Source organism: Prorops nasuta, unplaced genomic scaffold (assembly GCF_024137725.1).
Source record: "Prorops nasuta isolate Cenicafe-Biocafe unplaced genomic scaffold, Cenicafe_Pnas_1.2 PNAS00038, whole genome shotgun sequence".
NCBI classification, from domain to species: Eukaryota; Metazoa; Arthropoda; class Insecta; order Hymenoptera; family Bethylidae; genus Prorops; species Prorops nasuta.
The window spans coordinates 447,417-474,910 of NW_027116835.1; the positions used below are offsets into that span (position 1 = coordinate 447,417).

A 27,494-nucleotide genomic window follows, 5' to 3' on the forward strand; every position below is an offset into this window, starting at 1 on the left:
TGCTTTCCTTGCGATAATACTCTGGCTTTTCCAACCCAGTGACGAGAGCAATCCTCAAATCCTTGCTCTTATGCCCCTGAACGAAGGAGCAGCCCCTGCTGCGCATGCACCAGTCAAGCCTGCCCTTGCGCGTCGCGCCCTATAAATTCAGCAGCCAAAAATCAAGCTATAATTACCTCCCGATCATTCAGGATCCGCAACCCGCGCTGCGCAGCTCCTTATGATATTCATAAGACATGCAAACTCATTCGTCGACCTAGCAGGCTTAACTATTAAATTCCTATTCTCCATCCCACCCATCGTCCTCCTTTTTTATACCCTCGATTCTATATACTATATTTTCTGCGTCTTACACGATAGAGTCGCATGTTTTTCGCTTCTCTCTTTCTCTTATTTATTAGTCCTCGGAGGAACGTTGATTGGTTTACTTTCACAGACAAGAAATGCTATGGTTCGGGGCAAATAGGCTAATTGAATGTAATTAAAAGCCATTTCATATTTAGGTTAGGATGGAAACGGTTCGGTTAGAGTCATCGCAATGGCGAATGCGGCTCGCATCTCGCGGAGCATATATACCTATATATACATAGTACGTATCAGCATGCGAAATTTATAAGGAGGCGAGATTGTTCGTTAGAGGCCAGGCTGCATGGTCATGGCTGGTGGAAAGACCGCCCCCCTCGCCTCGATATCCGCACCTTCGTAGTGCGACAATCCGATTTTAAACGGGCCCATCAGCGACGTGTAGCCTAAGCTATCAGGCAGATTTAATTAAATTACTATATATACACTGAGAAAGAGATACTTGCGATTTCTCGTTGAGAAGCGCGCGACTGCAGGTCACCCGTAATTAGCAATTGCGTCTTTTCTCGGTTGAATGGGCAAATGCTGCGCGCGCCCTGCGACTGCTCACTGCAGCAGCTGCCGCATGGGCGGCCGGTACACACACTCGGCAGTGGGGCACACGCACATGCAACCCATACAAGCAGGCAGCGAAGCAGCCGCAGAAGATGGAGTGTCGGCCGCGAGAAAGCTTCATTAATTCGTCGCGTGTGCGACTTGCGCGCCACCACCATGCAACGACCCCTTCGGCTCCTCGCACCGCGAGTTACGACCAATCCACCCAGAGTAATGGATCCTCGCTCCACCTTTACCGCTTCGCGCGATCCCAACTAGCCTAGTAGCTTCATCCTAGCTGATAACGCACACTGCACTTTCTGCTCTCGATCTGTCCATTCCACCCAATCATCCGTTTTCCAATAGTTATTACCATCGCGATCGCCCCAACTCGCCTCATCGCCTAATCCTTCCCGAGCTACTCACCTATACGCATCCCCCGAAACTTGGACGCTGAGAGAGATTTCATGCAGAGAGGTTCGTACGCCCACGCCATAAATCTTCTCGACCTTCGTGAATCGCATGTACTTGTAGCCTCTAAACAGCGGCAATACTTATGTAAATGTATTATTATCATGCGAGTGGGAACGACGAAAGATTTTTCAGCTCCGTTGCAATATGCTGGTGGGTGCGCATTGCTTCCTTGGCCGCCGCAGATGAAGCTTCTTTCGCTTATGAAAAAAAAGACAATTTGGTCGATATCTTTGGTTAAACGACGCTTGAATTCTCGCAGAGTTGGACCTGAAGAGCCTATTAGACATTCTTGCCAGCGCTTCTTAAGCTCTGCACCTCCGCAATCTCTAAGTACAATGACGTCCTCAGATTCCAGAACGCGCTCCTCCATGCCCCGGAGATTTCTATCTTGCTGCGTGCATCGTAAAGAGGCGCGAAAGGAGCCGGCGTTTATCTCTTTTACTGTAAATAGTAGGTAGTCCGGGGTCTGTGTAACAGTGGGGGCCGTGTGCGCCCGTGCACCGACCTCATCCGCCGCCGCGCCGCAAAGATTCGATCGCCCGCGCCGCGCAAACAAGCCACGCACCGGGTTCCTCTTCTTCCCTTCTTCCTTCTTTTACCTTCCTTTTTACTCTCCAACCTTTTCACCCTCTTCCTGCCTCCCTTCTTCTCGCTGTTCCAGCTGTGCCACGGCCCGAAGCCAGCGAAGGTAGGTCGTATCGATGACCTGCAACTATCGACGTACGTTTCGGTAATATCGTTGCTCGGCCCAATCTACCTGTCGCAATATATATATAAACTCCTTTTTTCCCCTCTCTTATTTTTACAAGAAGCCCCGCATAGTCCTTATATATATATATATATATATATATATACACATACACACATACATATAGATATAATACTAGCTCTCTTACAAGAATACCTTTTCCGACCAAATTTCTATGCAATAACTTTCTGCTCTAAATTATTATTTATATCAGCTCTACCTTGAATCCGCGATAAGATGTAAAACAGTTTCTGATCTGGCCACAATAATGGATCAACTATGCAGTCTTGGAGAGAATCGTGGCGAGTACTGATTAATTAGGATTTAATTTCATTTGAACGGTATTTGATGCACTCGATGTTTTGTTTTTTCAAATATAAGACAAACCAATATGGTTATCGTACGCTTGGAACGTGTTTCAAATGTAATTTGTTTAGAAACAAGCAGCTGATTTATCGAAGTATCGCTTGGAATTAGCGGGCATGAGAGCTGGCAGCAAATAGTTCGACGCCTGGCATTTAGTTGCTTTGCCATAAGGGGCTTTGTAATGCCGACTTGCAGTTGGATAGGAAAAATTCTCTGGTATGCGAGACATTTTGCTCGAAATGCTTGGGATAGTGAGCAACTCTCTTGGGCTGGAAAAAATACTATGGATTTATCGGTGTGAAAAGAATGAAATGCTGCAATTATAATTGTACGCGACTGTACGTTTACGGAGGCATATATATATGTATATATATCTATACGCCACTAACAGAGCCTTCTAATATTTTATCGACTGAGATTCTCCGTGAGAGAATTTAATTTGTTCTAAATGAAGTGTATAGCGTTAAGCTCTTGGCAATTAGCAAAGATCATTGAAGCGCGTGCATTTTAACGCGACTAACATGGCGTAGCACAGCGCGCGATACCTGAGTGCTTATATGTAAGTGGAATATCATAATCACTATCAACGATCTCAAGAATGAAAGATAATGTTAAAAGCTATTGGATACAGCAAGAACAGTGACGTTCTAAATATACATACAGCTATGTATTTGCATTGGATAAAAATAGCAACGATTCATTATTGCTGTGTACATTTGTATTAGTCAGGCAATGAAAGATTCATCCAGCTATCGGCACGTAAGGAACTCAGCCTCGCGACACTGTTTAATGACAATGCGAGAAGCATTTGAGAAGCGATCAGAGTTATCATGTAGAGCAGGCATCCTGTTAACGATCTCGACAGCACTGCATCACGTGCTGTCAGCCATAATGGATCCACAAGCATCGAAGGAGGATCTACAAACGCGTTGCTAGATGCTAATGCAAGAGACACCTCGCTCGCGGTCGTGCAGGCTGTGTGAATCACAGCCTACGAGAACGCGAGTCCCTTATGGATCAGTCTAACGCGGGAGATGACGGAGGATAAAGACCAATGGAGTGCCATGTCCCCTCTCTCCTCTTTCGTCAGGACGACAGTTAACAGTATTCGACCCCCACCCCATCTCACCTCTGGCGAGAAGAATCATACCGACAAGAGCACCACATCGAGCGATTTACCTATCTGCAGGTGGGTGTGCACGAGAGGTCGTTACGCGAGCCACTTGTGCGTATATATATATATATATATATATATATCTGTGCTGCTCCGTCGGCCCTCTTTTGCGTCTGGTTCGCCTGCAGCTCTCCCTGGTCCCTGGTCCCTGGTCGCTGCACGTTCTTCTTTCTTCGACAACCGTTGACAACGGTGTGTCGGCCTAACGGAACTCGCTTCGTCGAACGTTCATCTTCCTCAGATGCGAGTCGAGGCCCTCCTTACTTGCGTAGGTGGCTGCGACTGCCCGCTTTTCAATTACCCAGCCAGCCGCATGCACACAGAACAGAGTTCACCTCCAAGCATGCTCGCGAGTATCCATTCGGTCATCTCCTCCCTGCCAGCTACTGTCTCGAATCCCCCCTATCGATTCTTTTCTCAAGCGCGTCGTTTCTCAGTATAGGTACATACATACGTACATACTCTGCAACATGGACAATGTTCTTCCGCTATATATATATGGTACCTTCGTTAATCTCGTTTATCTTACTCCACGTCTTTTCAAGAGGCTAACGAAGAACCCATCCAAGCTTGTTTAGGTGTTTTGATGCAAACCTCACCGAAGTTGTCTACTTTCTTAACGATAGGGCGCCTGCAATTGTTCGATAGTTCTTATTGTACCTTACACACGTATATAAATATATATATATATATATAAAATTAGTATTGCTTTGAAGCGTTTTATTACGCAAGCAATATGTTCCTTGAATAGAAAGCATAAACTTGCGCTATCTTGTAAGAAACGCGTGCCTTCATCGATTTGATTCATTCGGCATGTAACACGTGTTTACTCTATCGAATGAATAGTTATATAAGTTTGCTTAACTTCGTTGTACGTATATGTACGCCACTTTTGATCGTATTCCTTTTGGTCAACGGATCATCATTCACTCTCCAAAGTGATTCATTCGACATTTGTTTTCATTGATCGCTCCGAGCACTATTTATATGTTTATACAGCAGGAAATGCAGCAAAAGAAATATTTGCTTGCTTGGAAGACGATAAAATATATATACGTTTGCAGTCATCTCGCAGATTATCGCAAGTATTAATTGGATTTAACTCTGCAATATTTTATTCCTATATATATTTGGCAAAGAGGTGAAAATTTATGCGTATTGTAATTGCTAATCGAATAGGCTTCGAGGGAGAAAAAGTAATGGTTTCTTCATTATGCATCGCAATCTATCAGGTACTTGTTATCTACTGTTATACTGCATGTGCCGTGTATACACGGACAGAGTTTGAGTGCACGCTCGTACGTGTAGGAAGAGCATCGCATCTTCCATTGGCTCCTTTGCTTAAAAGGAGCACCTCGCGAAATTCAGGGTCAACGACCGATGTTGAAGAGGAAGGGGGCTGGAGTATATACATATATACGCTCATATATCGTCCACTTCCACGTGTACAAAATACTTGCTATTCTCATATTTACAAAACCAATAAGATGCACTCGATGTATACTCTTTTCGCACAGGTGCTCACTTTGCTGGAACTCGCAAAGTTTCTAGTTCCTAGAAAGCATGACTCAATAAAGTTACGTATACGTGTATAAAAGCTTTTATCGCTATATATAGAAACTACCGTTGAAATAACGATTTGCAATTGACAACGTCCAAGCACGCATCTACCAACGCGCAAAATTAACATCGGTAAGTATAGCAGTGGTATTATACACACACACATATATATATATATATATATATTAATTAATACTTATTTCCATCTAGCATCCATTCGCGAAGCGTAATATAAATATCTCGAAAATCTCTGAGGTTTTCTTTTAATAATTTCACGAGTCGTATTGCATTCCAGTTGTAATAATGCATCTTCAAAGTCATTCTTCGAAGGGATACGTACGTACGGTACTCGGCGAGGCACAGCTCACTTCACGCATGTCCGTCCATTGAAATTTTTGGCCACGCATCTCTGCGAGATAAATATTTACGCGTTCCCACAAGAATAAATTTGCATACCGCCTGGACATGGACGGTGCTACTTACGGGTTTGCGCCGGTGTATGCCCGTGGAAGGGCGCGCGCGCGCGTGAGCGCGAGCTCCCGTATATAGGTTTGCGAGCTTCGATGAAAAAAGAAGCTCGCAGGCCGGCCCAGTGAGAGATTTGTAAACGAGCGTGCACCGCGGAGCTGTACTGGGTGGCTGGCTGTCTGGCTGGTTCCATCGCATCAGCGCGCGCTGCTCTGCACCCACGCTCTTCGAAGCCAAAATCTATATAGAATATGCGAGGACCACCTTAGTCCGTACGTACATTCGCTCGACTCACCTATACATGCGTAATTACACAAGCGTTACACGCGCACAACTTATTCCTCGAGGAAAGTGCATCTCGCATTTCGCGTCTCTTCAAGGATCCCCATAATCCTGCGTAATCCGCGCATCGACCACCTACCATAATCTTTACTTGAAAAGAATCCCCGCTCCGTCCTATAATATATACTATATACTCTCTCTCTCTCTCTCTCTCTCTCTCTCTACAAGCAGGAGAGATATAGTACGTCCCCGGCATCAGAAATTTTCAGTGGAGAAACCGCGCGGCGCAAACTCGAGTGAAAAATTAAAGTGACGGAAAGGCCGTGCAACTAACGCTGCTGACTCACTCCTGCAATTAACTCGTCGACGTGGCTTCGTCATTGCTCAACTGGATTCTAAGGACTTTCCAGTGCATCGACAAAATGAGAATGGCTAATGTAAAATGAAACTTTACGAGGAAAGTCATTAGAATCAATTTCATTGCACTCTCTCGCTATAATCATCATATTTCAACGGAATACCTCATTAATACACATTAATCCAACTCTGCTCTGGTGAAATTAAAAGTGTGCGAGTTGAAAATGATTTTTTCCCTAATTAACTCTCCATTTTTTCCCTCTCTGTCCCTCACTCGACTATTTCGCCATGCTCGAGTAACTCAAAGAGTTTTTGCTGCCCTGACATATAGGTATATACGCTTTCCTCGACAGTTTCGCAATTCCCGGTAAGAGAGATGAACGCTATTAATTAGGGAAGCAGTTCGCAAGAAGAGCAATTCGCCACCATAAGCAAACCTCTATATAGGAATTTCTTCCTTTGATTTGCATGAAACAGTGTTTTCTACATATTGCCATCGACAACTTCCATATCGAGCCAACCTCCCGCAGTATTCCAATTGCACTATGCGCATCAATCGGTAAATCGACTTGAGCGAGGAATTCAAATGAACCGTGCTTTTCCTATCGAGCGAAAGCAAGTACAGCAATATATGTGCGCCAGGAATACCGGCCGTTACTACTGCCTTTTTACCTCGATGGAATACCCTGCAGAGGAGCTGCGCAGTCTGTGCCGAGATAGCTATATACTCGCACATAGCGTTCGGATAGAGTCGTAAACGAACGGTCAGAAATCGTTTCGCCGATTCTCCTCTCTTTTCCTCCCTCTTTATATATTCTTAATATCTACGCCAATGCCCTGAAAATTCATTCAAACGCGTCTATGCAAGTATTATAGCAAAACGGAGCTACGACACAAATTTTAGTAGCCGTGCATATATGTATACATATATATATATATATATATATATAATATGCAAGTTCCTTTCAATGATATATGAAGCTGATTTGCTTCGACTCGAATCAATTTATGGTACATTTTGCAAGCTATTTGCAATTGTACAGTTTGTATAAATCATAAATTCAAGCAGCACAGAACGCGTGCGCGATTACGATGATGGGCGATTGACGAAATAAATGAATTTTTTGAGATTTTTCGAGGATCGTTGAATGATTCGGTTGGATTTATAGGCGTGCAGAATGCACACAGAGAGGTATGCAAAGAGGATAGCACCCACGCTCGAAGGTTCTACGCCAATGGGAATGAAGAAGTCTCGGTCGCTACGGACCGGTTCTCTCTCCGGTCATGCGAGGTCCGCTGCGCTGTCCATGTCGGCATGGCGAGGTGGCTGGGCGTCTCGGGCGTCCATCGGTCCGTTGGTGTACGTTGCGCATCCAGCTCGCTCCAACTCTCTCCCTCATCGGAGAGGGACGTAGGGTACGTGCAGGGCGTAGAGCGTAGGGAGAGAGAGAGAGAGACCTCGAAGCGAAGGAAAGAACTGTGAGAGTTCGAGTGGAGAGAAGAGGGGGTCTTTCGCTCCTCCACCGCTTCACTACTCCACCGAGAAGCGAACCGCTTCGATCGGCTCGAGACTCGCTTATTACCATGGCAGCGTCGAGCAGCAGCCTTCGAGAGCGAGCGAGCGCGCGCGCGTACCTTATTGCCGCCGCGTGTCCCTGAGACTTCGATATGGGATCGCCGGTAGAACCCTACTATTTATAGGATTTCTGACGTTTTCTGTCCGCCGACTGTAAAATATTTTATCGTTCTCCAGGACCGTCTGGCATGCCAAAGATGAGTCGCGGTACAGCGCGACGGATTCCTACGCGGAATCCACGGACGCCACTCCAATTATCGTAGAACGCGATGAAATCTTGCCCACTTTCGTCCTTTCTTCGTTTCTTTCCGCCTCGATGCGCGAAAGACCGCTCTCGTCGATGATTGAGGCACCCCTCGTACCTTCCCCCATCAGTTGCTCCCTCCGCGACATGTCCCTGTCAACCGATAGAAAAACCTCGCTGTCCTTCCTCTCCAACTTAATTAATCAATGACTCGAGATGATCCATCTTCAAATATATATGTATAAGTGTGTGCTGCTATTGAAGTTTCCAAGAGATAATAGTGTCAAATACACTTATATATATATATATATATATATATATATACACATAGGTACATGTGTACACATGCTGTGTGCGGAAGAATTATTTGATAGATAAATTTCTGTCACTCGCATTACAAGAATCAGGTAATCGCGACATTGCGGCGGACACGCGCCGCTAAGCTGGCTTCGCGCCACCGGAAGTCTCACGCTCCAACCGACAAACTCCGTTCGCTCGGTGGTAAACGTCCGGTCAGGTCTGCGGAATGCTTTCAATGCACGCGTTATATTAATTGCTACTCGGTGAAATTTGCAAGCGAAATACTTGTGCTACCAGAAAACACGCAAATATGTACCGCCTATATAAGTATGATATCCTCCAGTTGCAAATTATTTATCTCCTTTTCTCCCCGCTATAAATGTGTGTGTGTGTGTGTGTGTAATCGAGTCCCTTATTTATCAATTTTCTATAGAAATATTCCAGTTGAAATAACGGGAGGCATTTGTATGCGCGATGAGAAAGCTGGCCAAAATGTATTAATTACTCGACGTTTAAAAGATGTTAGCTTTCTTTACCGCTTGAATATAGGTAGAATAAATCTTCTCCGTCGAATCACACAGGCGAAACTTTATTTGCATACTAAATTAGAATTCCGACATGTTAGATCATTATTATCAATCATATAAGTCCAAGCAAAGATTTCTGTTCACATCAGACTTCGACTGGTTTTACGTGTTACAAGAGTTTCTTAGCTGACTATAAAAGAACCGGAAGTTTCACCGCGGTGGCACTTGTTTGCTTTAGTATATATAGGCATATATATCGGCATCTCGCGCATTGGGTGTATGCGCTTTTTAAACAATAACTCTCGGACGTAGCGTATGGAGCAGTAGCGATTCGCACTGGCTCAATCTCCAAACGTCGTAAAGAGATTTCCTACGTACATACTATGCATTGTGTGCGTTATTTCAGTCACGTTTAATTTCGTCACGGAGGATCCTCTTCTAATGCCTCATGCGATTATAATTCTTCCACCGGAAAACGGATGTCAGCGAGGTCGCTTTCGCGTACTGGCAGTAGAACAAAAATATGTTCGCTTTAATTATGCACGAGATATACCTATACTATTGCTTCGTGGAAAAGTACATAACTATTTGCTAAAAAAAAAAGATCTGCTGATAATTGGATGGAAGAGAAGAGGTTTGAATAAAAGTTGAGTATTTATGGGGAGAAATTGATAAGTGGGGGTGAAGCGAGCGTTTTCTATTGATTTCCGGAGAAGAAGTCAAACGTCATCTCCTCGATGCATGTATACATATGCGGCTAAGATATAGGTGTCTTATTATTATCCGCGTTAATTAATCAATGTGCTTTACTCTCGATCATTCCTCGTGAGATGATGATTCCATAGCTAGATCGCTTGATTGTAGCCTACACGCACAACCCAGCTCCTACCACGTAATCATATTGTTCTCGTAACGGGTTAGCGCGCTTACCGCATATAAACACCGGCTTTCTTCATCCCATCGTCTTTTGAACTTGAGCTCAAATCGGCACCAATGTATATATGCGCCATTCCAATAAAATTGCTCCTCCCTACGCTGATTGATTAACTCTTTGATGAGTTTCAGTCAACGGTAACATCTATCATTATTTTTTTTTCAGCCCAGAAATGTTAACGAGAAAAGAAATCCCTCGCGCAACCGTTATTTCCTAACATTCGGAAAATCAATAAAAATCAGCATATCAATGTGTTTTTCGACAAATTAAATGATTTATGCCTTTTTTACTTGCGAGAACTGCAGAGGCACCAATTGACCTTCTCGCTTATTGGTATCCCTGTCTTTCTTGCTGTTGTGATAGAAATTTCTTCAATAGGTATACTATACCAGAGCTGCGTGCGCGCGATAAGATTGCACACTTTGCCCTTTTATCGATACAATTATCTTGTCACAGATTTTCATTTATAATAATAGCCTTATTAATTATGCGAAAAGTTTGCGCATGTCACACCCTTTTGTTAATATAATATTCTGTATACTATAGAGAATTCTCCGACTCTTTTGTTGATTAATTTTGCATACCTCAAAATTCATTAATCATGTATAGATAATGCAGAATAATGCATGCAATGTTGATAATCATGAACCATTATACAGAGACGATCTTCTGAATTCGATGGATTGACCCAATTTCAAAATGTCTACACATCGGTGCATATATGGTATATGAATAAAGTTTATAGGATTAATGGTTGTGAAATTATACGAGAATGAATTGATTCCCATGAACACGTAATTCTGCTAATTGGAGAGAATTTATTTATCAGTTTCATTGAATAAAAGGAACGAACAAGCGAGAGTATTATCGCACAGACTTTGTTGGGCTGCTTTTATCGAGAGAGTTCCTCTCGCAAGTTTACTCTCCTCTTGATAATGAAGAGAGGTTCGATAATCCGTGTAATGCGTGTACGCATTTATGCAAGGCACGCGTTGCACGGTGCAAAGTGGTGCGCGCCGGATAAAACGGCAATACTGATTCGTCGACTCGATAATCGTTCGATTCTTTTCAGGTTTATCGGCATGGTCGAGCAGGAAGAGAGTGCATTCGGGCCGTTACTCCAGGAAATCCTCGAGTACTACGCACAGGCGCATCGTATACCTTTGCCAGTTACGTGTATTTGCTGATTCTTTCCTCCTCCTCCTCCCCCCTTTCTTTTTTTCCTCACTTTCTTATTTCCTCCCTATACTCGTGTACTTTGCAAACTTCAGGATAAGCCCCACGGGAGAATCATCAGAACTCCCTTTACCTCGTGGCTATATAGTTTCTTGTATCCACGATGCTTTTATATCTCTTTTATCACATTCATTCGTGTTACCTATATATATATATATATATAGTTCAAAAGTTTAATGATATTTGTCGAACCCAATTGTACTCTTCCATTAAATACGTTGCAGGCTTTAACGCCATAATAAATGCTTACCCAATTGTCTCATTTAAATTATTAATTTAACTATGTAATAGATTAGATTAATCGAGTGGTCCGTTAGAATACATTTGTGTACATTAGTAAAGGACTATTTTAAGAGGAGAAAGGGATTTGTCAGAGTAACAGTTAATACGATGATTAGAATTACGCGCTTGATAGAAATACTTTGAAAGTTGTAAAAGGATAGACGTATCTGAGACATCGATCGTTTAATGAACGAGATCGGACGTATATCATGATTATATCGTATAGATAATTCTCCAAGGCAGAACCTACTGTATGTTGGAATGATTTGATTTCAAGTGAACTGCATCAGATTTCTCGATTGGGCATCGGATGGCATTCCTGATCCCGAGAGAATATTAGAAAATGTCAAGGAGTGGCACAACGATAGTTGGAGTATTCGGTTCGATGAATATGAAGAGGGTCGATGTACCGATGACGATTAGAGGAACGAATCAAAGAAACACAATGGATTTATCGCCTCGTAGATCGATCAAATATAAACTCTGGAGCTTGTTTAGTTTTTCTTCTCTCTTCTCTTAAACGCTCGATTAAAGACACCTTCCTACCGTTAGCGAGCAGCATCTCTATTGAATATTCCGATCGTAGCACGATCGGACTATAGGCCAAGTCGTATAACGAATATATATATATATATATATATATATATAATTAAAGACAGTAGGTTAAACTCGTACAAGTGTCTAACTGCACTGGAGCCGGTGTATATTTCAAAGAATTTTTATGCGCTAGCTCGTATATGTTCGAGGCAGTTAGTATCGATGAATTTGCACCTATGCCAAGAGGAGAAATGTAATCCAGTATGGTTATAAGCTTGATGGTAGCGATTAGTATTCCGATAATTATCATAGATCCTCCCAATAGGCAATCATAAATCGAACAAAGTTTCGCAGCTCCCACAAGCTACTCGGAGGAGCTACCTGCACTTCCGTATGATTGAGAAAAGCGAGTAAGATAGTGTTTAACTTGACATGAGTCACGATGGGAATTAAATCAGATTCTTGGTCGATGGCGTCTCTCGCTATGGGAGCTAGAATATTCTGCAGTTTTGCACGAGAAATCCTTCGATAAGATCCCTCTCCTTAATTCTCAGACTGATCAGTCTTGAAATCAGAGATTAGCCGAGCTATCTCAGGTCGAATTAACATTCACGCTCGCAGGAGGAATTCATAATTAATGGCCGTTTCTTTGGAGCTTAACGATTCACTGCAGAGAGAAATCGGTCTGGAGCTATATAGGCATTAGCGATTCCTTTGAGAAGATCTGTCGTATGGACCGTATATACACCTTTTCTTCCGGGGGTTTTCGCGTGAAAGTATAAGTAAACGTTAATCGTAGTACGCCCCTCGTATACATTTCGATCGGGCTTGATGCTTCGCGCGTAAACCTGCAACGTCGGCCGGCCATCACTGTAGTCTATATATAGTACTGGGGCGAATTGGAGCTATGGGCCCAGCTTTCGAGAACCATCGACAACAGCAACGACAACACGGTTCTGGATCGAGACGAAGAAAATTACGATCCAAGGATCCACACGGTTCCTCGTATTTCGCCAATTTGTCTCCTTCTTCTTCTGCATCTCCCCCTACACAACTCGTACATCTTTTCTTTCTCATTCTTTCCCTCGAATGCCTCATCGAATAACTCTCGGTTGTAATATCAATTACAGCGCGACTCGCTGCTTCTTCTTAGCCATGGACATTGGTTTCTTTAACAAGCTAGATACTGCACCCATGCCTTGTCGCGCAGTTCTTTTTTTTTCTTTTCTTTTCTTTTCTTTTATTTTTTGGCAATGTTAGCCTCGCCCAACTATCCTGAATGATGGAGTATTTTTCGGCTCCCCTTTTCCTTAAAACTAATAAACGTGAGAAAAGCAGTTTCCCCTACACATTGCTCATCAGGGTCCCCCTGTCTGTCTTATCCCGATTAAAGCATTCATTGTCCTTATTCAATTATCTCTTTCACTTTCGACCAAAGCTTCGCTAGTAGATTTATACCCAGCACGATCGCTGCACATGGTGCACACTATAGATTACAAATACAGAGGCTGTACATAACTTTAAGATGTGAAACTTTATCTAGAAATTTAATCAGCTTTATAATATTTTGCGCCTTTTCGAGAAGAATCACTCGTGACAACTTGACTGCACACGACGTTTACCTCTGGTGCTTCGCTGCTAGAAAATCATATATATGTATAGGAGAATCGAGAAAGTTGTAGGAAAAGGGTCTCACGACTATAGCGTCCCCTTGTCGGCAGCAGTTTATCGTCACCATAAGCAAAGTAATTTCATAGCCTCTTTGCGCGAGTTATTATTGCACCCAGTTGATTCGATCTCCTATCCTAGATGCGACCTTATCGCGGACGGTTAAAAATAAAGAAAAATTGCGGGGAAAGCTGCAATAACCTGATTATTCGATCGCTTTTGAAGAGATTTTCTAGGACGAAACTGGCCTCTCCAGCGGAGCAACGCATTTGGTTATGCTAATCTGGTCTGATCGGACGATAGATGGAAGCAAAAGAGGGAATTGAGTTGAAATCATCTCCATGAAATTATGGCCCAGTCCTCGATGATAGTCGCCGCGCGCGCTTACGAAAGTGCACGCGTCGCTCCTATAAAATTATATAAAATAAAATGATTGACATAAGTATATCAGAGATTATCGAACGAGGCAGTAACTGTTTTAACAAGTACGACACGTGTTTTCATAACAGTTCAGCCGACTAATATCTTTATGATAATCCTTCGTACTTGAACGAAGTTGGCCTACTGTTGCAGTAGACTAGCTTGAGAAACGTGAGAGGCAAAAAGGCCCGCGGCAATGCGTCAAATTCATCGGATGAAAGAAAATCATGGAGCCGCGCAATAAGCTATAGGCGCACAGTACGACGGCCAGCCGAGACACACTTGTGTGTCATCGAGCGTAATCTATGATCTATGCAAATATTAAATCAGTAGCGCCAAATGGTAGCTCCGCGATCCCCTTAATAAGATTAGACTTTAAATTATACCTGTAGGTATACCAACTCTCAAGCTGACTTATAATTGCTTTTTAATGTCTTTAATCACAGTTAACTTTCTTCCTCTCTCTCTCTCTCTCAGTATTTTACATTATCCTTGGCCGCCGCGCTCCGGTTACGTCCAACCACTCGCTATCATCTCCAAGTAAAACTTGTCGATGAACAAAAGTAGCCTGGTCAGTTTTACGCACAGTACTGGCGCGCCTGCTCCTTCTTCCTACTAAGAGAGCGCTGCTAACTTTTTTCCCCCTTCAAAGTACAGCAGTACAAACGTTATATAAGCGGCTGAATCTCTCTGCTTCTGACACAAGCAGACGGCAAATTTGTTACAGAACTCTTTTGCCAGGTCTTTGAGACCCTCTATGTATGTACGATGATGCACCGTACGTCTAGGCTGCGAGTCAAGCCGCAGCGAGAGAGAATGTATTTTCCTCAGAACACGTACGTCTACGCTCAGTGGCGTCCTTAACTAAATTAATATTTCAATCCAAAAAATTATATAAAATTGCTTGGTGTATACGCATGTATACATGTTAATTATGAAAATCTACTTTAAAAATTGGCTGTTCGTCATTCGACTCGGTATTGTGTACAGAATTCATTAAAGCTCTTTCTAACAACAGCAGTTTAGGGATCCGAGATAATATTAGTATATATATATATATATATATATATATATATATATAGAATCTGCAACTATTATGCTTTAGCGGATTACTGTAGCGGACGAAGCGCAAATAAGATTAGAATAAATTTTTTCACCGGTGCATCCATAGATTACGAGCAGTATAAATAATATTTACGATGACAGATTTGATTTAAAGAGCAGTTGATTTTGGAAAAATCAGTTAGAATTTTACAAAGGGTAAATATGCGGGAGTTAAGCTTAGTTGGAAATAAATGTGAGAACGTGGTAGCATTGGGATTGTCGTTGGTACAAAAGGGGCAGTTAATAACAGTCGACACTACCGGTATGTCTTGGCCGTAGCAGCTAGGAGGAAAGGAACGTTTCCTGATCCGCTGATAGAATGCGCTATTAATTTCTGCCGCGAGAATCGCTAATGTCCCGTTTGGCTTGGTGTCGCTCACCGCATGCAATGGGCCCAGGCCCGCCAGCAGCCACCTTCGGCCCCGCGTTCCACCGACGCAACTAATTATCGCCAAGTCAATACGTAGCTTTGTAACAACAACGACAACACCCATGGTCTTGGACAATTGCACTTTCAGCAATTTCAACTACGATGATGCCGCTATCGAACGTCGCGCAACGCTAAATCCATACCTATCGCCTCACCCCACTACACGACATCTCGTAACTATAACCGTCAAATTCTTCTTTCTCAATCTTCTCCCACAATCCCTCTATCCATTTTTATTTCATGTTAGAGGATATACCGCGCTTTCAAATATCATTTGCGCTGTAAAATATATTCTCTTCGTTCTTCCCTGCCCCAATAAATGCATAGTCCATGAAGGACGTACGATAATCATTGCATGACGCAAACATTCGTTTCTATAATTGACGCGAGGAGCGTGTATATTTTTCACGCTTATTTCCGGGAATACACGATGGAGCTTCTTAAAATATTCTCCATAGCCTTTGTCCTTGGTGCTGCAGCCGTATACGCGCGTTAATGGTTCCAAGGTTTTCCGATTTAATTTTTTTAGGATATATGATGAGTTACGCCACTGGGATAGCGGCTCTGAAAGCGCGAGAGAGTCCTCTGACGTGCGCAGCGGTGCATGGTGCATTTGCCAGCTAGGCTGGAGGAGACTACCGCTGAAAAGGAAGATGGCACGGTGGAAAGAGGACCCGCGCAGACGGGTCGACAAGCACGGCACGGCACGACGCGGCACGACGACGCGACACGAGAAACGACGGTACGGAGGAACACGACGGGACAAGCGAGACCGTGAAGTAGCGGAGTGTGTGTGTGTGTGTGTGTGTGTGTGTTAAACGGAGCCCACCGCCAACGCGAAACTCTTCTCCTCTCAGCGGGATCATCATTCTGGAGGTTGAAAAAAAATTGCAAGTCGCGCGTCCGCACGCGCCAAGCCCGCCGCGATTTCGACCATATCATTCGTTCTCTTCTACGAGCGAGCCTCTTGCTCCTCTTATCCCTCCCGTCCCCTATATACTTACCACCAGTCGTCTTATCGACACCTCCATCTCTACTGCATGCCCCTTATTGCTTCCCTCTCTCTTTCTTATATACACTCTTTTCATCGTCCCGATATTGCTTCGAAAGAGTGCATGCATGGTTACATCGTGTATAGTATATATACCTCGTACCCTGCTTCTGCACTATTGTGCGACATAAATCTCACTGGTTCTTATTCGTTTTCAATTTTTCTACATATAAATATGAGGAGCAGTAAAGGTCTCGATTGCTCTCTCTTTCGTGAAATATTCATCTCCCCGATTATGATTATACCTACACCTTTTTGCAGAGATTTTAATAGGATTTTGGAAGGAAGGGAGTTTTAGCCCAATATACTATAGGCATAGAATAATGGAAGAAAGTCTGGAAATAAAGCTGACAGGTTTGATCGGTGTTATTTAATCTTGCGTGACTGGTCAATTAAAAAAGCTTCCTTCTAGATATAGGCTTTGATTCGAAACGTGAGCGTCGTGATGCGCGTGCGGTGAATTTCATTCCTTCTGCCACATCCCCCGCTCGCTAGCTTCTATTCGATCTTGGCCGATGCTCGCGCGCGAGACGCTACTCGCTCTGCCCATTGCCCAATGCGTGATACCCAATGCTTCGGCCGCCTCTGGCTGCATATTGTGAATACACATAGTATTTATGTACTGTAGACGAGCCGTTTAACGGGACATTTCTCTGCATTCTTTGCCAAGTGCCAGTCTATCGTACCGATCAGCTTTGATTCTAAACAAGATTGTAAACACGACCGAGAAGTTTCTCGTCGATTCATCATAAGGGTATTAACATATGGTCCGTACAACCGATATGAATTATTATCGCAAACGCTTTCTCGTCCGATCCGTCGTGTCAATCGTTACAGGCTCTGTGATGCACGTGGCATTGAAGAGCAACATTGCCACGATTATATCGATCTTGCAATGTAGAAGAGAATTATCGATATCTCAGGGTTGTCAAAGATCAACCGTATAGACAGCTGTTCCGTTAAAAATAGAAAGAGAGGTATAGGTATATATATATATATATATATATATATATATTACGTGAAAAGGGCTTGAAAGATGTCGGGGCAAGCGTTGAAACGAGAATTTAACCAATGTATTTTGTCGAGTTGGCGTGTGTTATAATACGAATGTAAAAAAAGAGATGGAAAAAATGGAAGTAAAGGCTGCATATTTAAATGCAACACCCCTGGTGAGCCTTAGAAATTTGGAGTTGGAGCTTGTGCGTGCATGACCCCCCCCCCCCTCTCTCTCTCTCTCTCTTCCTATCCCATGAGTCAAGGTTACTTCGCCGCGAGGAAACACATTACGTCACGTAATTAATGCGCACACCGAGTTCATTGACTGGTTACTCGCATACGAGCAATTCCGAAGACCGCCAGGCTTCCTCCGCAAAGTCTATATACCTTCGACCAGTTTCTACCTCCATTATTAATCGATGCAATTCCGCTGCCCAAACTCGCCGTAACCGTACTACCCTCTTTTCTCGAGCCCATGCTAAATCCCTCGCAGACAAACCAGAAACATTTCAATGCGTTTCATCAAATCACTCATCATACTCTCTTCATTAAATTAATTGGCCCCACGAGATTTATATAGATAATAAATAACGCGACAGGAGTTCCCCCAGCCTCTCAACTGCTTGCCTGCAAACTACTCGTTTCCAAGTAAAAATACTACCGTATAAGCGAACCGAAAAACATGGGGTTGTTTAATCCCCCATAATAAGCCTATATAAACGGTACGTTCCACGTATACCTATGTCGGATATGAATTCTAGCAAATTTATTACAGAGAAACTGAGGCTACTCTTGCCTGGCAATTAAAATTCATGATTTAGGTGCGCGTGGACTGCGGCTGGCAGAGTGCGCAAAACGCGTAATTCTGCAAAAATGCACACTTGGGGTCACGCATGTGTGCTCTTGCTGCAGGTACCTATGCGTTACACGCCTCGATGCGACGCGTTACTTGACACATTAAAACGCTACCGCGACGTAACTCGTATACATATATACCTATATATAGGAAAAGGCGAAGGTCCGAAAGCATTCATTTACTTTATGAATGAAACTCAAGTTGCGAGCTACCATTATGTATGTATACAAAAGAAAGTTATGTCTATATACCTAAACACTGAGACTAGCGAGCATTTGTGTTTTGTTTTTGAAAGTAAATGTACATATATATATATTTAATCTTTTCGTATTTTAGCATTGGAAAAGAATGCTCGTGCGAGGATATTCTCCGATGTGATGACGAGATAAGCAGCAAATTACAAATGCAAAGTTTGCTCGGGGGTTGGCAAGATTCGATCCTGACTCGTTCTACTAATGCAATTTTTGGACTTAAAATTGGTGGTTGTGTTGTGGAAACCGAAGATTTTTCGACGTTTGGAATTGCAGCTCGCGGCAGGATACTGCGTGCAGACACGTGCGGACACGAAGAAACGTCTGGACAAAGAAAAATATTTCTCTGAATGACCAGCAGTCATATGCGACTGGTAATAATTAAGCGAGACGAGAAGGGGATCCGCTATTTTTCCTCCCACTATGACAATGATGGGAATCGCCGCCGCGTTTGTATTTTTAAGCAATTGCCGTTCATCAACAGCTGAGCGCATTAACACAGATTTTATGGGAGAGGCGAGGCTCTGCATAAAAACTGGCACGTTAGTCACGTGATTCTTATGGATAGCGGAATTCCTCGCGTGTCATTATGCAGAGCCAGGCGCGCTCACTTGACTCCTCAGCGGCCATAACTCGCTGCTGCTCCTGCTCTCTTGCTCTCTTGCAAATGCGTCGACTGCAGACGACTACTCGGACCTGTTTCTATTATGCAAAACTCTACGACACCCAACCGTCACGCCCACCATTACTAATCCAATTTAACGCACCCTCTTCTCTATCATGAATTTATAATTCATCTTAATCGTATACCCTCCTCTCACCCTGTTTGTTTATTGTGCAAATCAATCTCTGCAATCGAGATACTTACGAAACGTTGCCCTTGCGAAACCTTTTGGAAGATCAGCGTGGCCCAATCTCTTCGAGAAACTCTTTGTGTGTCGCGCTGGAGCTTGGATTTGCCTGGAGTAATCAATCTTCAAACTTTTTTCATCTTTCCCTATACATATAATGCAAGCGAGATCGCGATCAACCATGGAATTCCTTTCTTCCCTATTTACTCTATACAATATCTTAATTACTGGCCTATTTCTAGATGCTTTTTTTTCCAATTTTTTTCTTCCCATGAATTACCATCACCCTTCGTCTGCACACACACACACACACATTTATACATATTGTATAAAACGTGATATTCACATAAAATAGCATAGTACCACGCCAGGGGGGTCGACCTTAAGATCATTTGGCATCAAGTGAAAAACGTTGCACTTTAAGAAATTAATGTTGATCGAGTATAAACTTTTTTTATCTGGAATTATATGGAAATTATGTGTACTAACTCTCGATCCACGTAAATTATTGTAGAAGACTTATGGAAATGAGGGAGCAATTAGGGATCGCATCGAGGGGATTTGAAATTTAAAGGAGGTTTCACGAGAGTTTGTCGAGTATGCTAAGTTATATGTCAGGGTAATTTCGTGAGCGCGCTAAATCGGTCAGTATCGCAATCGCGAAGATTCGGGCTTATAGCGGCCACTCTGGTAAGACGTAAAGCCGATGCGCGCTGCTGTCCCTCGAGCCCGCGTCGCGCGCCGCTTTACGCGGGGCTCCAACGATCAAGGGTCATCCACCCCGCGGTCGAACCCAGAGGCGAGGATCCAAAACTCGAGGTAACTCGAGGGCAGGTGATTCCTTCGCTTTTTGCTGCTCGGCCCTATCCGCACTCACGCGTGTGCATATATATATATATATATATATATATACGCACGTGTGTTTTACCGTTCCTCAAACGGCACCCAGCGCGATTCGTTTAAAACATGCATGCATATCCCTTATTGCTATACCCCTCACATCTCAACTTTCCTTAAAAATCCTTCGGTGAAAATAAAATTAAATGTGACCGACTTCTCGTGCAAAGGACTCAATCAGATTTATTTCTCTTTATCTCTGTCAATTTTCAGACAATTCTATCATTAGTATTCCGGCAGATGGATAAACAATGAGACTTGGATGGAAAAAAGGCCATCTTTGATATAGAGAACATATACATCTTCTTCTTCGTCCGTACGCCTTATCCTACTATTAGATAGCGCGATCTTAATTCCGATACACCCATCCACGTCGATTGTGTTCGAGTGAGAAAGGAATCTGACACATACGTAAACCAATCTAGGTCAGTCTATCTCTGCAATCGTAGGTCGAGCTCCGTGACTTATTGGCCGTTGCATTGCAATTTATACATATATGTACAGTTAATGATGAGGTAACCTAATTATATATATCCTTTACTATCATTATTTTGGATTAGCCCGGAGAATACTACCATCGGTACTATAGTAACCGCGCAAATGCAAAAGCTAATGCTTAATGTGGAAATGAATAATGGTTTGTACAAGTTACGACGATGATAGATAGAAATATATGGAATTTGAATATTTTTTCAGGTGTATCCCGGATGGCGGGGACGTTTGTCACACGATGACGGAACTGCAGCCGTCGCCGCCAGGATATCGCGTCCAGGATGAGGCACCAGGACCACCTTCCTGTCCGTCGGGTCCGTACAAATACGCGAGCCATAGCCACGGGAGCGAGCTTGCCAATTTCAAGGGAAGCTCTGTCTATCCTGAGGAAGGCTATGTCCTCAAAGAGAATACGACACGAACGATGGCACCAGGCGAGTATTATCGCCGCAAAAGCGACGGCAGGAGGTCAACGGAGAACGAGCAGAACAACGACGCTAGTTGCAATAAGCCCGCTGCTGCCAATTACAACGAGGGTCACAAAAAGAATACTCCGGGCTATAAGAACGACAGCGGGTAAGCAACCAAATCATGCCATTTCCTCTCTTCTTTCTCCTTTATCTTCTGTATATATATATATATTCACCGCAAATAAATCAGCGGGTATCTTCGACTTTCGATCGATCTTCTCTACAACTATTATATTAAATGAAAAAAAAAGTATATACATCCAATGAGAATTTAGTGGTTAAATCGTCTTTAATAAGTAAACGAGTGCAGCAGCTTCATATAGGTATTATACATATAGCTGCATGATACAAAACAAGCGATGCGATGGTAGAAGTTAGGTGAGCGAGCAAAGGAGGAGTGTGCAAACAAGTGCAGGTTGTCTTTTTGTCGCGTGTCTTTATAGTCGAAGGGTCGAAGAAGCATAACAAGTCCGTGATATTATTTTTCATATTGCATAGAATATATCGAGGAACGTTATTTCCGGGTTCATTTCTTTTATGACGTGCCAATGCCAGAGGCTTGAAAGCATAGTTGTAATATAGCAATGTACATCCACGACTAACCGCTTCCAGCTATGCTGAACTCGTTGACTATTCCATAAGTTATGTGCACAGCTCACATCCTGGTAATAAAGTGGTTCGATGACATCCCATGTGAACGCTGGCCCCCGTCGTCGGTAATACAACGTATCATAACTGATTCATCGTGCTTACTGCTAATAACGCGCAAGTCTTACCGGCATCCATACGTAATTGTTCCCACGCAAACCGTATCGTGTCCTCTTATATACCGCGGCGCGGTGTACGCGCTTGTGCCACACTTTGATAATCCATTGGCGTTTTTTTTTTGTTATATTAGATCGACCCGAAGAAATTGAACAATCATTTTCCGCACTGTTAATACCTTCTGATTTTCTTTCTAGGTACAGCGAAAGTTTTGGATTTGACAGCTTCAGCCTCCCTCTCAACGAAAGGGACGAGGCTTCTCCACCACCGACGCCACCAGTTCGCGATGCATCGAGCCTCAAGAACGTCTGTTACGGACCTGGCCACGAGAAGTATCCATCCTGGCCTAGCGCACCCGAACGCCATCCAGACGACATTCACAATTCGGGATACAGCGGATCACACCGATCAAAGTCCTGGACCGATCACACGAATTACCCGAAAGAGAAGCCAGCACAGTACACCAGACCCCATAACAAGAGGCCCAATCCTACCTTCACGCAACAGGTAAATTCAAATATATTCATGTATACTTGGATGTATATATTATGTATTTCTTATTTCTATATATACAAATAGCTGTATCGTGCAAGAAAAATATCCTTTTGAGCGTACACTATTAATATATGTATACACCTCGTAGACTTTTTTAGAACTACGAATTCGCGTAGTGTTTGTATCAGTGGGGAATTGTTTAAAAATCACTTATTGTTGTATACCAATGGAATTCGCTGCGTCAGCTGCAGTGTACGGTCACCCAGGTTTCGTTCGAAAGGAGGAATAATTTTCATTTTTCACCGACGCAACGTCACGCAAGCTTATAAATGTATATATCGACTGCATGATTTTTGATCCTCCCGACGACTCGAAGCGTTGTTTCGAACACGTACCGCGCCGTAAGGAATTTTTATCGCGACCGAGCATATAAGAGATTACAGAAGCCTCTGGGGCACAAATTTCGACTGTCATACTTACAAAAGCTTGAACAATTAATCTTTGCACCCGCAGAGACCTTTCTCTCGATGATATAATTCCTCCACTCGAGCTACCGACGTATCCGCCTAAGTAGGTCAAGTTATTCCAACCCGTAGTGTTTCGTTCGATGAGTCTATAGGTTCCGTAGATTCAAATCCCGAGAGCGACACGCACAAGTTTCATAGTAGCTATACTATATAGGTAACGTAAGACTGATAAATCATCGGAGGATTGAAAAATGATCGAATGCACGAAAGTTTGTTCAATAGCTTCGAGCGACACTTGAGAAAAAGGTTTTTTGAACATTTGAATTTTCAGCTGAAAACCGTAATGGAGCGTTGCGAAAAGATACCGGCAGAGACTTTCGAGTGCCGCAATAGGAGCAGTATCGAGGAGGAGTCCAGATTATGGCCTCGCGTGGATCGCGAGGGAAAAGCTTTGGGTGATGCAGAATACGTCGTACCTTCGCCTCCTGAAAGGGAGCAACAATCTGCCCAGACCCTCAGTCATGCCGATCTCGAAGCATACGTTAGAAGTTATCAAGATCCAGAAGTACCTCAGGTAATGGTATAAATAGCCTTGAACTCTGATCTATACGCAAAAGTATGTAATTTACTGTGATTATTCTCAGGTGGACATTTATCGGGAAACAACGTTAACGCAAGCTGGCCTCGAAGAGTATACGAGGGTACAGCATTCTCAACAGGCCAGCTACGCACAATCCGAAGGATACCACAGCTACGTATCTAGCGTAGATTCTACCACAAACACACCTTTTCTCGATAGGTAATGATGAGCCATATATAAATTGTATAAGCAGATTGACAGGGGGAGAGTTTTCTTCTTCTTCCGCGAGGGTACAATTTGAAGGGCGAACAAAGTTATACTCATAAAATCATTTGTTTCCATAGGTTGAGGAGGGACAGCGAAGCAGTGGCCCAGAGACCAACCTCCAGTTGGGAGGATACATCCTCAGGGAGAGAAGGAAGAGACAGCGTGGTAACAACGTCTAGTGGCAGTGCTTCCAGTAGCGAGACGCTCAAATGGCACGGTTCAATGTCAGACGTTAGCGTTTCGAGTGGTTTGCCCACTCGCCAAGGCGCTTCTGATAGGTGGCATCATGGCTCACTGTCAGACGTCAGTAGTGTAAATGATGGTATTTTAGTTCAGAAGCCCAACAATTGCCATGAGAAGTGGCAAGGCTCCATGAGCGATGTTAGTACCGTCGAGTTATCTCCCACGTCCAAAGGAAGGCACAGTGATAAATGGCCTGACAAATGGCAAGCTTCCATGAACGATCGAAATAAGCAAGGTCAAGCTAGAACCAGCCTACCGACTGTGATTGGTCATTGCAATAACTCCAACTCGATCAGTGATATTCGTCAAATGGCGATTCGAGAGGGTAAATGGCAAGAGTCCAGTATCGATGACGAATCGATCGCTGAAAGGTGCGATAAGAGTCGACATTGGGAGAATGCAGGAAGGACTGAAAGTGAGAAATATAGTTCTATTAATCAACCACCGCCACAGAGCCCCACTAGACATAAAAACGGATCAGCGAATCAGCAGAATCCGGATAGCTGGAGCTCTCTGCACGGATCCATGTCCGACGTCAGCCAGGTTAATGGGATTCAATGCAGCAAGCAACTGATCGCCCACAGCGCGAGAGTGCAAACACCGCAGAGGCATCATTCGGAGAGTGTTTTGTATCTGGACCGTGAACGCACTCAACGAAAGCTTTACCCAGTTAGCACCACGCAACCTCAGGAGATTACACAAATTACCAGGTAATAATGGCGCATGGAGCTAGTAAGAAGTTATACGTGATTCCTCATCGTCTTTCGAGCACTCTATTCACTGCCAATAATATAATTTCAGGATGGTGCCAACCTCACCGCCTCAGCCCCAGCTCTCCGTAGCCGAGAGAATCAACGAACTGGAGAAGCAACAGCAACAGCAGCAGCAGCAGCAGCAGCAGCAGCAGCAGCAAATGCGCTACACTTATCTAGATCCTGATAAGCGTCACAGAGTATCAGATCCTACTTTGAAGGCCATACAAAAGAAAGCTTTGTTATCGTTTTACGAGAGACACCAAGCCTCTTGGCGCTCGGAGCCTCAGCTTATGCAGGGAATGGTACCAGCACCGCCGAGTCCACCACCTCAGCCACCCCCCAGACCCAGACCTCCTTCGTCGAGGCGCGCCAGTTCCGCTTCGGATTACGCCGGTGGTACGTGGCGAGAGAACATATTGCGAAAGCAGAATCAAATCAACGCCGACCTACCGAGTCCGAAGCATCAGCATAGCAATAGTTGCGGGAGTCTCTCGACGGATTTGCTCGGTCCGGTAATCGTCGGTCCAACCATCTCTATAGACGATTGGGTACCGGAGAGACCGCCTAAGAAGCCGCATCTTCGAAATGTTTTCAACGACCGCGTACCGAGTCCAGACTTACCACCGCCTTCCCCGCCTACGGTGACCGAAAGCGAGGTTCACGACAGCGGAGACCCTCTACCTCCGCCTCCCCCAGAGCTGAGCGACGATAATTCGTCTGGCTATCAACGCGCCAAGCCTCCCGTCAATCATCATCAGTCGGATGATAAAATTAGCCGTGAGAAATCTGGCGAAAGACAAAAGTCCGAGCGTCGTTCCGTTAGACGATCGAGACACAGTAAAAGGGAGCAGGAGAAATCTGGAAAGGCTTCGCCCGGCTCGCCGACGAAAGCTCCCACTCCGGAACAACAGGATCATCATAATTTCGTTAAATCTCCTATTGCTGCGAGTAAGCACGGAGAGTCGGATGTACCGGCTGAAAATGGCCTCACCACTGGCTTCCCCGCTCATAGATTGGTAATGACGGGTCGCTCTAGCCTGAGATACCCTTCTACTCAAAAGCTTATGGTAAACGGCAGAGTCGCCCCGGTGAGGAGACTATCCGAGGAAAGATCTATGCACGCCAGACCACCCGCACAATTACCTGATCTCATATCGCAGCGATACAGCGACTCGGGAAATCAAAGGCCTTCGCCTCAAGTTCCCGTCGAGCCAAGGATCATTCGCCAAGAATCCATGAGGGTGGAGAGCACCAGGACCGATGCATCCGGTTTGCTGAGAAACGAGCCTGCGCCGAGGATGGAGTCGTCCTCGGGACAGAGGCCGCAACCTCAGGTGCCTAAAACTAACGATAATAAGACCAGCCCCACCAATCAAATATCGAGGTCCAACTATTTACCTGCACTGGACAATTCCAAGATTTCCTCAAAGTATCTCGATAATAATGGAAACGGCTTTACCATTGGAAACTCTGTGAGAACGGGCTACGAAGCTAACGCGAAATTCTTCGCGTCCGAGACCAATTTGCACAAGTCCAATGAGCCGCCTAAATATATGCCTCCTAATCATCCACGTTACACGGAGACTCAGAGGAATTATTACGCATTGTCGCCCAAGTTTATCGAGCCGCCAAAGCACAAGCCGCAACCTCAAAGTCCCGCGGAGAGGTATAACAGCTCAGCACCGGCAAATAATTCATCGCCTCCTCCTCCTCTCGCTCCCAGGCAAAACACACCCGGAAGAAAATCATTCCCACCTCCGCCACCGCGACCAGCACCACCGCAGATTCTACAAGGGTGAGCCTCGACTTTACCAATTTTATTATTCTTATATATTTCTCATAAACGCGTCCATCCAGTAACGCGCGCGCGTACGCTTTAACATATGGGAGCAGTAAAGTTTACCATAGCGCTGCTTCGATAAACGCCAATAACTTTGATCAATTGTAAATTGCGATACTTCTTCAACGAATATCTCGTCTCGGCTTGAATTTATGCTTATATTGACGGAAGTTGGAAAAACTCTCGTAGTTCTCTGCTGAAATGAATATATAGGGGGTCGGTCGAGCGCCAGTCGGGCAACGACCGCTTGCAATTCTATAATTGCAACGTAATTGAATAGTAAATGACTGCTCCCGTGGTACGGATGAAGTATCATCCATTATACGGGTACTCGGGTCTCGTAAGATCCGATCGTACGCTCTCGGCTTATCTTACGATCGATCGATTGAATTAGAGGCAACTGTACATTTCTACCTTGCTTCTGCTTTCTTTATTAATGACTCCGCTAGCAAAATTAAATTCGTCTCGTCGAATGTATTTGATGTTCTAATACAATTCTTTCTCTTTTATATTGCCGATTTCTTGCAGGTTACATCAAAGTCTAGCTTTACGATCGAATTGCACATCATCGTTATTCCTTCATTAGCACGTGTGTCATACCGTTAAAAATATACTAAAGTTCGCGCGTAGAAAA

General features: G+C 44.0%; 1 protein-coding gene across 2 annotated transcripts in view; it reads left to right on the forward strand.

Annotated features, from left to right (window-relative positions):
* The window catches only part of Shrm (Shroom), a 169,410-nt gene that overhangs the window by 75,936 nt on the left and 65,980 nt on the right, over window positions 1-27,494 (forward strand). For both annotated transcript variants that reach the window (XM_066744240.1, XM_066744239.1), the window contains exons 2-7: window positions 21,183-21,554; window positions 22,411-22,720; window positions 23,507-23,749; window positions 23,820-23,974; window positions 24,100-24,975; window positions 25,067-26,815. In XM_066744240.1, the coding sequence (XP_066600337.1) occupies window positions 21,217-21,554; window positions 22,411-22,720; window positions 23,507-23,749; window positions 23,820-23,974; window positions 24,100-24,975; window positions 25,067-26,815 (3,671 nt within the window). In that variant the 5' untranslated portion in view covers window positions 21,183-21,216. The remainder of the gene's footprint in view (window positions 1-21,182; window positions 21,555-22,410; window positions 22,721-23,506; window positions 23,750-23,819; window positions 23,975-24,099; window positions 24,976-25,066; window positions 26,816-27,494) is intronic.